Source organism: Trachinotus anak, unplaced genomic scaffold (genome assembly GCF_046630095.1).
Source record: "Trachinotus anak isolate AG129_WGS33_773 ecotype Australia unplaced genomic scaffold, CSIRO_AGI_Tana_v1 ptg000010l, whole genome shotgun sequence".
Lineage (NCBI taxonomy): Eukaryota > Metazoa > Chordata > Actinopteri > Carangiformes > Carangidae > Trachinotus > Trachinotus anak.
In genome coordinates, this window is record NW_027273861.1 from 29,173,734 (window position 1) to 29,189,527 (window position 15,794).

A 15,794-nucleotide genomic window follows, 5' to 3' on the forward strand; every position below is an offset into this window, starting at 1 on the left:
TATGTTGTATGTTGTATCTCGCAGCCGATCATCCTTGTAACAGGACAGGACTGGTTTCCTGAACTTTTTATTCATCACATTAATTATAATAAAGATAAGCAGTAAAGAATGGGCATGTTTATCAGGATTTATCGTGAAGCGCACACTCCGAAGCACGCGGTGGCGGAAGTGGGCCTAATACCCTGCTTACGTAGCGGAAATACGCAATTTTCCCGCGAAATCTTGTCGGCTTTGGTGCCTTCAGTGTGCGTGTAAATCTCCTGTATCTCGGTCCTGGTGTTGAATGAAGCGTGTTTTTTATCGCTTTGAGGAAACAGGATGAAGTACTTCACCAGACTCAGAGTGCGGAGGGTGTACAGGTGGCGCGGGGAGCCCGTGCGTTTCAACAGGAAGCTGAGGACCCGCGAGTACAGGTGAGGACTGAGCTTCTGCCCGGCTCCTGCAGGGGTTCACGGTTTTATTCCTGTTAACGAGAAGCACGAGTTCAGTAGAGACGACATACAGTAGACACCACGTGTGTGTGTGTGTGTGTGTGTGTGTGTGTGTGTGTGTGTGTGTGTGTGTGTGTGTGTGTGTGTGTGTGTGTGTGTGTGTGTGTGTGTGTGAGATAGCTCCTCCTGGTCAAACATGACTCCAACACATGTGAAAGGTGTTTACTCACATTTAAAGTGCGAGTTAAAGTTCAGGATTATGTGTTTTTTTATGTCAACATGTTGTATTTTTCCACATTTACAGAACCCAGTGTCTGACTGTAGAACCCAGAGAATAAAAACCTGTAGAATGTGATGCAAAGTTCATAGAAATGCACATTAAAACCCAACTGAATCAACAAAAGATCCAATATTCATATTCCTTTTTTTGCAGGCAGTGAATAAGTGTGTTTGTGTTTTACGCAGCAAACATTTAAAACGAAATGAATCTTTCTTTATTCTAAAACTTCAAAAATGACTTCAGACCAGGTCGTGGGCTCAGGTGAAGAATCCTCTGATTCATCTTCATCTAACGAAGCATCTTTAGTGGCAGCGACAGGAGCTGGATATGATTGGTTTTCCTCCTATGATGAACACAGTGTATGGTCTATCACAGTTTTCAAAGTAAAAGAAGATTCATTAATTCACTCATCACAGAGTAAAAGTAACGAGTACATTATTATATATAGAGACGTAGAAGAAGATAAAATGATGAATTTTATGTCATAGGTTCTTGTTAGACCAAGAAGTCTAATCACATAATGTAATGAACTGACTCCCAGCGAGAACAGTGGAGGATTAGTTGATGTGTTTCAGCCTTAAAGACAAGTAACGTGTATTTATACAGCATGTGGCACAGTAAACAACTAACACACTCAGACTCATGCAGCCATAAAACAAGAGTGAAAAATAAAAGACTGAACAAAAACCAGCAGAAACACACAGATCTTCATCTGCTCTTTAAACATGTCCACAGTGTCCAGGAGCCAACAAATAAACTGATGTCCACGATCACCACGCTTTTATTGTGAAATTCCTGCTTCTGCTTCCTCACTCAGGCTGGACTCATGTCAGTGCAGTTCTTCATTTGTTTTTATTTTTTTATCTGTCTGTGTCTCAGCTCTCTGGCCATCAGTGTGGAGGGTCTCCCGCGCGTCACCGTCATCAACGCCGGCCAACACATCCTCATAGAGGGCGAGGACGAAGACAACCCGTATGTGGCCCGAGTCGTCAGGCTGTTTGGTGACGGTAAATGAGACACACGTCTACGTGACGAGGATTTCCTGACAGACGATTTCCTCACTGACTACTATATTAATTGATGTGACTTGTTACATTCGAGCTTTTACCCTGAAGCGAATGATCCCTCAGCTCTACACCACATACTGATGAGATCTGTCTGATTCATGGGTGGATTTTCTTCTTTGCTGCAGCAAAAGAGAAAGAGCGTGAAAGGAACTGACCGTGATCGTATGGTAAGCCCAAAGTGTCATCATTTGTCTCTATTTCAGCTCCATTTGATGTGTTGTAAACAGTGTTTTACAGACCACCGGCACCAAGCGTTTATTTAACACCAGGGGGCGTAAGAACAGCGTTTATAAGCCCCCGGTGGTGTTTAAAACAGTGTCTACAATACATCAAATGCCGTTGAAATGGAGACGGGTTATGAGGCTTTGGGCTTGCTGTATGATCAACATGCAGGTCACATGGTCACAGAGCCACATGCTTACATAAAAAATGTTTCTTCTGTCTTTGACATATTTATCACGACAGAGAAAATGATTCTTCCGATCTAAAAAAAATTACTTTGCTTTGTTGTGACATCACAAAGTTGCAGAAGTCTTGACGGCTGGTTTTAAGGCTCAGTTTCTGAATACAGGCTGTGTGCATTTCTCTGTGGACTGAGGCTTTGATACTTTCACAGTATTAATATAGAACCTAGACCTGCTTTATAATCACAAACACATTGTCCTCTACCTTCAGACTGTGTATGGACCAACTTAACCAGACTTTGTGAGGAAAATGAAATTCAGAGACCTGAACGACTCGACTGTAATGAAAACTGACATCTCCAGACTTGAAACTTAACTTAGACCTGTCCCAGAAGACTTCATACGGAGGGATGGTAGAGATGCATCTTTTGAATGTTCACATCACTCTGATGTGGCGTGAAAACCAAACCTTTTGTCTCCTGTTGCGTCTCAGAGAGCGGGAAGCAGAAAAAGGCGGTGGTTCAGTGGTTTGTCCGTGTGTCTGAAGTGCCTCCGAGCAAGCTGAAGCTGCTGGGCAGAGAGCCTCACCCGCAGGAGATCTTCTACTATCAGGGCCGCAGCTGTGACGACGAGGTCAACGCCGAGTCCATCCTCAGACCTGTGCAGGTAAAGGATTTGTTTAGTTTTGTAGAGGACTCGGGCCACACAGAGGATTTAGATTTTATCTGCTGAGGTTCTGAGATTTCCCTCTCTGAAACCTCAATGAACAGATGCCACTTTTCGTGATTTGTGTGAACTGGGCATTTAAGCTCCTCCCCTTTCACTCAAAGGTGAAGCACCTGGACGGAGCGGCTCCGTTCCCCGACTCCGACGATAAAGACACTCTGTACGTGAAGCTGTCCTGGGACTCAAAGAGCTTCAAGGCGGTGGACTCTGCTGTGGTGGAGTCTGCCTCTGAACCTGCTCCGGCTTCCTCCCTCCCTCCTCCTTCTCCTACTTCCCGTCCCAAACCCTCCCTCCCCTCCTCTCCCCCATGCTCCCCGCCCGCAGCAGCTCCGGCGTCTCGAGGCCCCTCCAGACGCGCCCTGCCCACGCCGGACCCCACCATCATGCGCAAGGCCTCTTTGGGAGAAGTGAGGTACAGAAGGGCCACCATGAGCGCGGGGAAGGCCGGCGCCGCTGCCGAGGCCGAGTCCCGGCACTCGGCCACCAAACTGTCGGCCTCCAAATGTCTGAGCGCCAAGAGGAGGAACGCCTCAGCCAGGACGCCCGGGGTCCGCAAGAAGCTGGAGCTGAGCAGTGAGTGCAGTCAGTGAGGTGTTGGTAGAAACAGCTCTGCTTTCTCAGTTCTGTGACCATTTTATCTTTAAGAAATAAACTGAAAAAGAAAAAAATGTATAAGGAAGCAAAGCGTTTTATAAAACCACTCATATGTTTCTGACAGAGGTGTTGTCATTGAAGTCTGGTCATTTTAGAGGCTCAGATAATATAAATAAAATAAATGATAAATAAAATTGCCCTCGAGCTTGTTGGAAGCTGTGCAGAGAACCTTGTTTTTATTAGATAATAAAAGTTTACTCCATCATTTTTAAGGCTGAATCTACTGATGGTTTGATTTTTAATATGTCAATAATAGATATTAATTTACGTATAATATTATATAATTACTAATATGCAGATCAGATGTTCCTATGACGTCCACACCCAGAGACGTTTAGTTCACTATGATATAAAACAGAAGCAGCAAATCCACAGAACCAGAAGTTTGACGTTTTTGTTTGATAAATGATTGAGAACAAATATCAAACCTGTTTTGTTGTTTGTTTTATTGTGTGAATGTGACTGAGGTTTGTTTGTTTCGTTCATCTCCTTGTCCCATCAGGTCCAGAGAAAATGACCCGGGAGGACATCCTGGACCAGCTGCTGGATGAGGAGCTGGAGTCGGACGCCATGTTGGCTCAGAGGCTGTCGTCCTCGCCTCCTCGGGCCCTGCCCCTCGACCAACGCCTCACCCCCCTCAGAAAGGCCCACAGAGACCCCACGGTTCAGGACGACGTCCTCCTACAACCCTCCATCATCCTCAACAAAGTGTCTCTCTCTGAGACCGAAGGTCCTGCGTCGTCCGCCAGAGACGAGCCCACCAGGTCAGAGTCGAGTCTCTCACAGTCACAGTGTCCACCTCTATAAGGTCATAAAGGTCATCCAACTGGTTTTAAACTGGTTTTAAATCCAGCGAAAAACAGTTGGTAACTGGTTTAAACTACTCATTAAACTGGTTTTAAAATTATATTAACAGTGGATGAACTGGTTTACATGGGTTTTAAAGTTGTGTAAACCAGAGATAAACTGGTTCGAAAATAGATGAACTGTAATGACATCACAGACACGGTGGTGCCTCTGTCAGTCCTCAGCAGGGTGACGTGATGGAGGCGGAGTTACCCAGTGGCTCAGTTCAAACACCAAGAAGAAGAAACGCCACCCCGAGGAGAAAGCAGTGAGTCAGACTCTCTGTCGGGCTGAGTTTACCCTGCTGCCTGGGTTTAACCACACACTTATCTTCTTGTTTCCTGAGTAACAGATAAGATATGACGAAAGTTTAGAAACAGGAAAACAAGCTTGAAATCCAGATGTTTTGGTACAGAGGCTGTTGTGGAGGGATCTGATCCTTTCACTAAAATAAAAGCAACGACACCACAAAGAAGAAAAACAAACACAATGTACAGAGAACGTTTCATTACAGCTGAATCTCCCCGTCACCCATGTCCTAATTTAAATGTATTTGTCAAAATGTCGACAAGGTTTCAACATCTGTGTCTAAATGATCGTTAAATCTGTCAGAAGAATATTGATACTGCAGCATGAAAACAGTTCTTATTAGTGAATTTTCTTGATTTGTACAGGATCTTTTTCACAGGTTAGTGCAGTGAAAGGAAAACTGACAGTGAGATGCAATGAAGTGCATTTAAAAATCTGCAATAACAGCAAAAACCATAAGAACATAAATAATCTTGACAAAATAGAATAAAATACAGAATAAAGAGACAGAATAATACAATTTACATCATAGATACAATAAAGTGACAACAACTAAAAACCACATTAGATTAAAAGCCAGGCTGCACAGTTTTGTTCTCAGTTTAAAGATTGCAACAGTCGGGCTGCTCTCAGCTCCTCAGGGGGAAACGGCTCGGAGCTGCAATCAGATGCCATTCATGTGAAACTAACGCTGGAGATTTAGTCAGGTGGCGCACAGTAAACTGTATTAGATAAAACTGAAAGATCTGATTCCTGTAATAACAGCAAAATGAATACTAGTTTCCACAGAAAAAGTCCCAAGGTGAGTGTAGGTGACTGTAGATGCTGTAGTTGTAATAGAAAAAAAAAAAACAACCCTGAATGGAAAAGACCAGAAGTGGGACAGGTCTCGGTGTTAATGAAGGTTTCACTTCTCTGGCTGCTGGGAGTTTGAGTCGTGGACCACAGAGATCATTTCACAGTTGTGTGCACACGGTGGTTTTCATTCAGGTGTGAGGCTGCACATCAGGGGGGCGTCCAGGTGTCGACTGTATCACTGACCAAAACACCGCTTTTATTTCTAAATTAAAGTGGTAAAACAGAAGCTCTCTGGTGACGATGTGTCTGCCTTCGTCTTTGTGACGTCTCGCCCTGTCTCTGCCTCAGAGCGACGACTCCGTCCAGAAAGAAAGACCTGAAGACCCCAAGGGAACCGGTTCTGGGGGTTCTGTGAGTATCATCTTATTAAACACTGGACACAGAACCAAAGACCTGAAATACACACCAACATTATTAGTTAGAGAATAAGTTGAGAGCTGCTTCTTGTTTTTTATTATAAATAATCACCATCTTTCCTGTTTAATACTGTGACTAAATTATTATGAGACAATATTAGAATAAACGCTGGGACATTCTTATTTATTCTGGCTTTAATGGAATGGAGAGATTTAAACCCTGGCTTTTATGAAATGTGCAGCCTCAGATGACGACCTGCACTTCACACTCCCAGTTTCCTTCCACGTTGTGTTGATGTTTGTGTTGATGTTTGTGTCGATGTCGACAGGGCCGAGGTGGATGATGAAAACTCTCCGATGCTTCCAGCTGCCGCCACACCCAGGAGCTCCAAGAGGAAGTCGGCGCAGCTGGTGTCATCTCGCATCAGGAAACAGCTGTAAGTGCAGAGACGGACTCATCGTGGGTCCAAGCGGCGACCTCTGACCTTCTTAAAGCAGCACGATTGATTGCTTCCAGGAAAACTTCAGTCTATCTTTTTAGCTGAAGTTCAAACAGAACATGTGATCTATGTACTGTCACTGTGATTATCGGTGTCTGATTTTTAGGGGTCCAAGCCGCAGTGGGCACCAAATTTTAGATATGTGATCGGCAGGGGACTGTGAGGATATAATTTGGCGAACCGTGGCCCCTAGGAGGCGCTACAAATGTGGGAAAAGTATATTTATAATAATGGCAGCACCGATTTCTACGAAATTTGGTGGGTAGGTTCTCAAACCATTCCTAAGCCCATGCACCAAAGGGGGTTATGATTGGTCAAAGTGGGCAGAGCTTATTACAGGGCAAAATACAAACTATTTAATTCACCTGAAATATTAATCTGAGGGCCATGAAATTGACAGAGTAGACAGTACACAGAGACCTTACAAAACAAAAATTACATCTGTGTGCCACCAGGGGACCCCATAATCAAGGTAAACGCATTTTGCCTTATAACTTCCACTATTTTTGGTGGTTCATTCAAAAAAACTTATATCATTGCTTTCCCTGAATGGGGCTGAATCATATGACATAGGTCACGCCCACTTCCTCCATTCATTTTTTTTTTCAAGTCGCTACATATACAAAAGATACTTTTTCAAGCTCCTCCTGCAGTTTAAGCCTGATCTGCCTGAAAATTTGAACATAACATCTCCAAACATCTGATTAAAAGTTTTCAAAAGAATTTTATAAAACTTATAAAAAATAAGAAATTCCCAAATTATGAGGAAAACAATTTTTTTTACCAACCTAAAAAGCACATATTGTTGCAAACCTCTGTCAAAGAAAATGCTATCAACATGAAACTTCGTTCACAGTCTTGGCACAAATTGGACGATATAGGGCGCCAAAAATTACGAAAGTTTACATGTCACAACAGTTGCTTGGATTTGTACAAAATTAGTTATGCATGATGTTGGGTGATTCCTGGGCTCAGGCATAAAGTTTGGTGATGATTGATCAAAGTGGGCGGGACTTATTCCAACAATTCCAATTCACACCACAATTAGCCTTCACCAGTTACAATAAACTTCCCATTACAATGACAACTGCAGCTCCAATGCTTGCCTTGTGCATGTCGTGCTGTGGGGTCGACTTTGATGGAGGGGGTTTTTTTGGCTCTAAAATGAACTAATTTCACAGATTTCTCACACACTAATAACATAAATTAACACAATTGTCCAGATATGCTGCTGTTCATAGTTTTATGTGATTGAAAATTATATTAATTTGAACTGTTAGTCAAACAAAACAAAACAAGACTCAGACTCAGGGAGTGTGTTGGGTGTTATTTTGCTCTTGTTTTCTTTATTTTACCCATTCACTATATTAATGATCCACTGATGAATCAACATCAGTTCTGTACAAACAGAAAATGACGTTAATGAAGTTTAATTTGTCTTGTCATTAGCATGAAGGCGAATGTAATGGATTCTATTATTAAGTTTCTAGACACAGTGTAACATATAATCATGAAACGAGGGACATGCTAATTGTAGAAACTGTTGCAGATTAATTTTTCGTCCAGATTTTGCAGCATTGTATGAATGTGAAAAGTTGTGTAACGTCAGAGTTTGTGTGTGTTCAGGAATCTTCTGGACAACCAGCTGGACCTGAACTCGGACGGAGAGGACGAGGACGAGTTCATTCCATCGAAGAAGGAGATGCAGAGCAGCAGCGAGGAGGAGGAGGATGGAGAAGAGGAGGCGGGGCTGGATAGTGACGAGGAAGTGGTAGCGAAGAAGATCCGACACGCTACAGCGGGATCTCGCACTCCTCGCTCCAAGCAGAGAACTCGCTCCTCCACCAGGACGCCGCGGAAAACGCCCAGCAGGAAGGTAAAAGTCCAGACTGACGGGTCGACAGCAATGATGTGACTGTTTTTCTGAGGAACTGTCAAAGTCGGTTTATGTTTACATTTTTCTTTTATTGGATTTGTCAAAACAAAGAGTGAAAATCACCCAGAATAAGACAACATCCTGCTCGTGTCATGTTCCCTGTCTGCTTCAACAGATCACACCCGGCACGCCGCGGACCCCCCGGCACGCTACTCCCAGCATTCCCAGCAGGTCGCTACCGGCCCGACAGCCCGCCAATGTCCTGGAGGAGGCCAGAGCGAGGTGAGAGGAGGGTCCGGGTCCCTGACCTGTGATTCTGAAATCGGCTCTAGAGAGCAGAACAGTTTCTGTAGCAGGCTGTAAACATGTTTCTTTCTGCTGTAATGTTGGACATTTGAACATGGGAGTCTCTGGGGACTGACTCACTGCTGGAGCCAGACTCTAGTGGTCGTTAGAGGAACTGCAGCTTTGTCACTGAACACCTCCTGTGTGTGTGTGTGTGTGTGTGTGTGTGTGTGTGTGTGTGTGTGTGTGTGTGTGTGTGTGTGTGTGTGTTTGTGTTTGTGTTTGTGTTTGTTTGTGTGTGTTTGTGTTTGTTTCAGGCTGCACGTGTCCTCGGTGCCGGAGTCGCTCCCCTGCAGGGAGCAAGAGTTTCAGGACATCTACAGCTTCGTGGAGAGTAAGATCATGGACGGCACTGGAGGGTGAGATCCAGATCAAACGTGGAGTCGACTGGTTGCAGACCTTTAGAGCCAGTCAGCGACTTCTCATCAGCTCAGGAGGATTCCCACCACCTTCCTGTTGGCCGTCGCACTGACCTGGTTTGTGTGCCTGTGTTTCTCAGGTGTATGTATATCTCAGGTGTACCGGGCACAGGGAAGACGGCCACGGTCCACGAGGTGATGCGCTGTCTGCAGCACGCGGCCGACGTGGACGAGGTCCCTCCTTTCCACTTCATCGAGATCAATGGGATGAAGATGACGGATCCTCATCAGGCCTATGTCCAGATCCTGCAGGTGAGCAGCTACAGACACTGACTGAAACTTATGGAAACGCCTTAACTTAAACCTGTCTGTTGCTGTTTTCTCTAATAACCTGGTTACTGATGTTGTGGTGAAAATATTAGACTAAAAAAATTTTATTTTAGACAAACTCTTTAACACCTTTATGGGGGTTTGATCCCTAAATTTAAAAAAAAGTTAATAAGTAGTGTTAAACCCTACTGATGAATGTGGACATTATGTTTTTTAGGATTTATAGAAAAACAAAGTGAAAATAAGCTTAATGCAATAAATTAAGTTATTTTATATAGAAATATATTAAATAAATATATATTTATATGTATTTATATAAATGTGATTTATGTTCTGAATTGTCTTTTAAAGATGGGCTGTGGAAAAAAATAACAGGTGAAAATCTGTCAAAGCCAAAAAAAATCTGATATATTTCAGTTGAAATCTTTTTTTTTTTTTTTTTAAATTACATTGTAGATAAACAAACTGTTTCCATGAACAGGTTCAGAGTTTATGAAAAACCAAATCATTTGTCAATCATGTTTCTTTCTTATTTCTAACTAATAATTATTTCCATCATCAATCAATCTTCTTATTAACTTCTTAATTCATCACTTCATTGTTTTGGTTTGTAAGAAAATAATGGAAAGTGAACATCATGATTTCACATGATCTTTTTGCTTTAAAAATTGATTGAGACTAATTAATCGTTGTTCCTTGTTCTGTCATTCGCTCAATTGACAGAACAGAATATGAAGATTTCCTTTTTCTCATTTTATTATTTCAGACAAAACCATCAATTGAGAAATTAATTAGCATTTTGATTAATGATCAAAAATAATCTGTAGTTGCAGCTCAACAAAACGGACTGTGAAGCTGTGGTGTGGTGCTCCTCCTCTGATGGAGCTAGGCTAACAGTTTCCATCTACTTCCAGTCTTTTTGCTAAGCTACACTAAACACATCCTGGACTGTGTCTGTTCTGGACACAGATGAAACTGACTCTGAGAAGACACATGTCAGATTGTGTCCTCGGTAAATGGAAACACTGGTGAGCACTGACTGAGCGGCGTCTCTCGTCTCTGCAGAAGCTGACGGGTCAGAAAGCCACCGCCGACCATGCGGCAGCTCTGCTGGAGAAGAGGTTCAGCAACCCTGCACCCAGGAAGGAGACCACGGTGCTGCTGGTGGATGAAGTAAGAAGTTGGTTCAGATTTACGATAATTTATTTTATGGGCATTTCCCAAAAAGGTCGAAGTATCGTCTCTTACAGGAACAAGGTTAAATGAAAATTAAAATGGATCAATTTAAGTTTCAGTCAGTTTAAATAAACCTAATCAGTGAGTCACACTGTTGTACCATGAACACATGTAGTTTATTTTTACCCAGTCCCACGGTGGATTAATCCGCTGCTGCAAATAGTAATTTCACTGTAGTTTTTAATCAAACCAACAGGAGGAAATTGTGCATTTGTCAGGGACTGAGTGTGTTTAAAGATCAAACCATATGTTTGTGAGGTGTTTTTAGAGATTTACGTCTTCAGTAGGAGCCAATGAGCTCAGAGCTGAGAGCCACAGACAGGAAGTGTTCAGAGACGAACTCATTGTCACATAGTTGACAATAAGAGAAATATAGAACAACAGAATAATTAATGTTGAATATAAACAAACCCAAACAGCAAGTAACTGTAGATGATGCAGTCAGCTGGGTGGGAACATTTTCTATTAATTTTGTGAAAGTATCAAAGCCTCAGTCCACAGAGAAATGCACACAGCCTGTATTCAGAAACTGAGCCTTAAAACCAGCCGTCAGGACTTCTGGAACTTTGTGATGTCACAACAAAGCAGCCACCGCCCTCAGCCCTCAGCCACGCCCCAAGCCCCGCCCACCTGGACCCACCATCCAACCTTGCAGGATTTGGTTTCTCTGAGAGTTTACCTGAAACCTGCTGTATTTATATTGGCTCACTCAGAGAACAGTCAGCCTTATATCTTCTTATGGATATCAGCACTTCAAATATGGGACCTTAAACTAAATGTATGACAGGTCAATCAGTTCAGTTGTGCTGGTGAGTGGATGTATAATTGTGCTGTGGGTGAAATGAAGTGAAATGCCTCTCTCTCCCTCCATCAAAGTCATGATGAGTTGGTGTGTTGTGTGACGGGCAGACTAACGGGCCCTCTGCTCTGTGTGTGGCCCCTATAGCTGGACCTGTTGTGGACGAGGAAGCAGAACGTGATGTACAACCTGTTCGACTGGCCCACGCGGCGCCACGCCCGCCTGGTGGTGCTGACCATCGCCAACACCATGGACCTGCCGGAGAGGATCATGATCAACAGAGTGGCCAGCAGACTGGTGAGGGGGAAATACACACCCACAGCTTCTGTGTCCTCTTTAGCATTTAGATAAAGTTTCAAACTGAATTAGAATTGGTCATCTTGGTTGATGAATGTAACTTTAATATCACAACAATTCACTTCTTACAAACAGTGTAAATGATTTTCTGTCCAAAAATAAAAAGTTGTGTGAATGTTTGCAGGGTCTGACCAGGATGTCGTTCCAGCCGTACAGCTTCAAGCAGCTGCAGCAGATCATCATGTCCAGGCTGAACAAGGTGAAGGCCTTCGAGGAGGACGCTCTGCAGCTCGTGTCCAGGAAGGTAGACGACTGCAACGCCTTTGACGCCCTCTCACCTGAGCTGAGCTCATTCCCGGGTCTGTTGGCTCAGATTTCACTGTTCCTCTCCTCCGGCAGGTGGCCGCTCTGTCAGGCGACGCTCGCCGCTGTTTGGACATCTGTCGCCGGGCAACGGAGATCTGCGAGCACTCTGCCACCGACCCCTTCGCCACAGGATTGGTGGGAATGAGTCATGTGATGGAGGCGCTGAATGAGATGTTTTCCTCCCCCTACGTCGCCGCCATCAAGTAGGAATCCTCCCGTTGGTCACATGGATGAAACCCTGACGGGGCTGTAACAGTGTGGGTTAGCAGCCGTAGCGAGATAAAGTGACTGAGCTGTGTTTTCAGGTGTGCGTCAGTGCAGGAGCAGCTCTTCCTCAGGGCGGTCATCGCTGAATTTCGGCGGCTGGGATTGGAGGAGGCCACCTTCCAACAGGTAAACACATGAAACAAACACACACATCAGGAAGAGAGAAATGCAGAGTCTTTGCTTCACAGCAGGAGGAAATGAAAATGACAACTGACGGGAAACTGCTGCAGTATTTCTTCTGAAATGCAGCGTACTAGAATCAGATCCTCTAAACCATGTTTTTAATGTGAGGAAAATATGAACATACAACATGAAATGCGTCAATCAGAATAATCAATATAATCTACCAAAATGTCAAACCTTCCCCTTTAAAGTTCTACAGAAGACTCTCTGACGTTCGGGTTCATCTGTAGTGATTTCACCAGACAGAGAAAAACACTCCTCATGGTTCTTTCCTCCACCTACCAACCTACAAAAAGGAAGCAGTCTGCTCTTCCTGAGCTGTGAATAGCATATGAATAAAATTACAGACTGCGTAACGAGCTACTGCTTAAGTATTACTGTGGGGAGCCTGCATGGAACAATTTTTTTTTTTTTTTTTTTTTTTTTGGTCTTTGTCTGTATAAGATAAGGCCAGTGAAGGGAAAAATGAAACATGGGAATAGAAAAGCAAACCCTTGCTTGATCATTAGCAACCTCCTGTTGTGTCCGTTGTGTTGGAGGATTTTTCTCACCAGGTCTTACTCCACCGCTCAATAACGTTGTCCATGTTTGATAGTTAATTTATTAATGTAGCACAGTCCCAGTGCAGGCTAACCATTAGCTTTCTTTCAAACGTCACCTTCATCATTTTTGATGTAAATCGTAAAGTCCGACAGCACTGAAGCAGCTGATTTAAATGGTGACACACTGCTCACTGCCAGGCTCTGTGGTCACTCTTCACTTAGAGAAACACTAAGTTTAAAACATGATATTCTAACAAATCCACTCTCAGATCAGCAGCAGTCACAACAGTATTTATACTGTGACCTCTTCAGTATTGCTACCACTCTGTGTGGGCTGGTGTTTACTGTTATAATCAACATCTTTTGCTCTATAAAGACTTGAACTTTGTTTCACAGCTGATGTCAGGTTGGAGGTCTGACACAGTGCCATCAAAATGCACTGACATAAATGAAAGTGACCAACCAGCCATCTGTCATAACTTCACTCAAATGTAAAGCAGCTTGACTAAAGCTTCATTACCTTCTATGGAACACAATGTTTCTCAGTGAGCTGAACTAGTCTGTGTGGTGCACAAGGTGCTTAAAGGAAGAATGACCCACACCTCAAGCTCAGTTCAGTAGAAAATGCTTCATGTTTACTGTTGAGAACACCCTGTGATTTCTGAGTAACACCACCTCTTAGTATGTGACTGAAGAGAGCAGATGGCTTCACATCCTGTGCAAGTGTGGAACCAGATATTGTGAGTGTTTAATCCCACCAGCACCGACAGGGTTTCTGCAGCTCTCGAAAATTCTTAATAGGATTCAATGAAGTTTCCTCTAATAAAAAGCCCTTAGAAAATATGAAAAAGTCTTAATTCTTGAGTTTCTTGTTTTTGTAATTGTGCTGTGTTTGTTTTGTATTTTCTGCCCAGTCTCTTAAAAAAGAGATCTTAGTCTCGATGAGACAAAAATGAAGTAAATGAAATTGTCATGAGTTCTACATGTCTACATGTGGCAGCAGCAGTCAGTAGCAGTTCTTTGGGGGAAGTGATGGTTGTTTCAGTGGGTTTTGCTGTTAGTCAGAGTCAGCAGACACTGTGGTTGCCGCTGCTGCAGGAGCTTAGAACCTCAGCTCAGAATAGGAAAGTGAAAACATTGGGAAATCATTCATTTGTTAATCCATACATCCATTCTATTAATTCAGTAATTGTATCCTGAAACAGTGTCGCTGTGTGATTGTGAGATGGGTATTAAACATTATATTCTGCTCTCAAACTTTGAGCTCTGGAGAAACTATATCTTTGGGTGACAAGTGGTCGAGTCCTGATTCATTAGCAGCGTAGACCACATCCTGACCTGATGTGCAGAACCTGATGAAGGCACGACTCTCACCCTGTTTCATCTCTCAGGTGTTTGTGCAGCACCAGGCTCTGTGTCGGGTGGAGGGCCTGCAGCCCATCAGCGTGTCGGAAGGCCTGGCCGTGTGTCGGCGTCTGGGAGCCTGCAGGTTACTGCTGCTGGAGCCCAGCCGTCTGGGAGTGCTGCAGCGCGTCCGCCTCAACGTCAGCCAGGACGACGTGCTCTACGCCCTAAAGGCCGACTGAGGCCGGGCCCTCTTCAGACTCATTTATATGAACCACGAGAAATTTAACCTGAGAGTCACAGCTCTGTGTTGGTGAGAGTCACTGGGTCGGCGCTCTGATCCTGACCCAGCCTGAGCTGTTACACTAACTGAAACAACTAGATTTTAAACTTTAACTTACATTTTGGAGAGACCTTTGACCTTTAACACTGAGACATAAATCACTCTCTTGTTTTAGCAGGTTTATAGGACTTGATGATACTAATTTTACTATAAAGTGGACTTAATGTTGTTTACGTGTTACGGGTATTTTTTTTTTCTTAAGGAATCAGGCTTTTTGCCTTGATTTTTTTTTTGGATGGGAGAGTTTGTGATGTCCCCAATTTAAAGTGTATTTAAAATCTTGTGCCTTTTTATTATTTTTAATATTATAGTGCATCATATTTTTTTATGTTTCAGTACTTGAATATGCAATAAAACTCCATCTTTACTGCAACCTGCATTTTTTTTTAAATTTAATTGAATTTATTTTTGTTTTCTTATTTTTTGTTATATATTTACTACCACAGCTTCCTCTCACTAACACTTCCAAGTTCCAAATGAATCAACATTAATGAAGGTGGTGTGATTTATGTTGACAACCTCCAATAGAGAATTACGGCAGGAAAGGGAAGAACTGGTCCTGAGATGCCTGCAGACAAAATACCCCAGGATTAGGGTTGGGTTAGGGTGCCATGGTTTTACTTTCCCTGAATAGTTTTTTTTCTCTTGTAACTGTACTTGTTTTATACATCAGAAATTTCTTTGAATCTATTGATTTAATTGATTTTATTTTTGCTGTCTCTGTCCTTTGTAATGCGGCCTTTGAAAAGCGCTCTATCAATAAAGATTATTATTATTATTATTATTGTTATTATTATTATTATTATTATTTTCACGTTATTTCGTGATAATCTTTTTTTTATCAGAACGAGCTGTATCCGAGCGGGAGAAATCACCTTCGGCTCCTTGTTCAGCTGAGACGCTACAAAACTTACTTTGGAAAACTCTGCTTTTTTCATAATTCAGAGGAATTTATTTTTAGAAATAATAGGCCTATTTAATAATCTTCCTTCTCACACACTGTTGTCACGGAAATCGTTTCAAACACCAACAGTCTGGTTATTCTGCAACACTTCATCCATGAAAGAAGCCTGAGC

The 15,794-nt window shown here is 42.9% G+C and overlaps 1 protein-coding gene across 2 annotated transcripts; it reads left to right on the top strand.

The window, feature by feature from the left end:
- The first annotated feature begins 185 nt into the window (after positions 1-185).
- Positions 186-15,503, top strand: orc1 (origin recognition complex, subunit 1). 2 transcript variants are annotated; one of them, XM_071486617.1, is made up of 18 exons: positions 186-413; positions 1,591-1,718; positions 2,676-2,848; positions 3,013-3,481; positions 4,065-4,326; positions 4,587-4,676; positions 5,864-5,926; positions 6,261-6,368; positions 8,058-8,307; positions 8,483-8,589; positions 8,910-9,011; positions 9,152-9,323; positions 10,407-10,514; positions 11,524-11,673; positions 11,858-11,977; positions 12,073-12,242; positions 12,345-12,432; positions 14,423-15,503. In XM_071486617.1, the coding sequence occupies exons 1-18, from the start codon at positions 319-321 to the stop codon at positions 14,615-14,617; spliced, it is 2,850 nt and encodes a 949-aa protein (XP_071342718.1). In that variant the 5' UTR covers positions 186-318; the 3' UTR covers positions 14,618-15,503. The 2 variants fall into 2 exon arrangements, with proteins under 2 accessions (XP_071342718.1, XP_071342719.1); XM_071486618.1 differs by lacking the exon at positions 4,587-4,676.
- The last annotated feature ends 291 nt before the right edge of the window (positions 15,504-15,794 follow it).

What these genes read in the sequence shown, in the direction of transcription:
- orc1 (XM_071486617.1), top strand. Translation starts at nt 319, where the DNA reads ATGAAGTACTTCACCAGACTCAGAGTGCGGAGGGTGTACAGGTGGCGC. An exon ending in CCATCCTCAGACCTGTGCAG is followed by an intron (nt 2,849 to 3,012) that starts GTAAAGGATTTG and finishes TTTCACTCAAAG; the next exon opens with GTGAAGCACCTGGACGGAGC. An exon ending in GCCAGAGACGAGCCCACCAG is followed by an intron (nt 4,327 to 4,586) that starts GTCAGAGTCGAG and finishes TGCCTCTGTCAG; the next exon opens with TCCTCAGCAGGGTGACGTGA.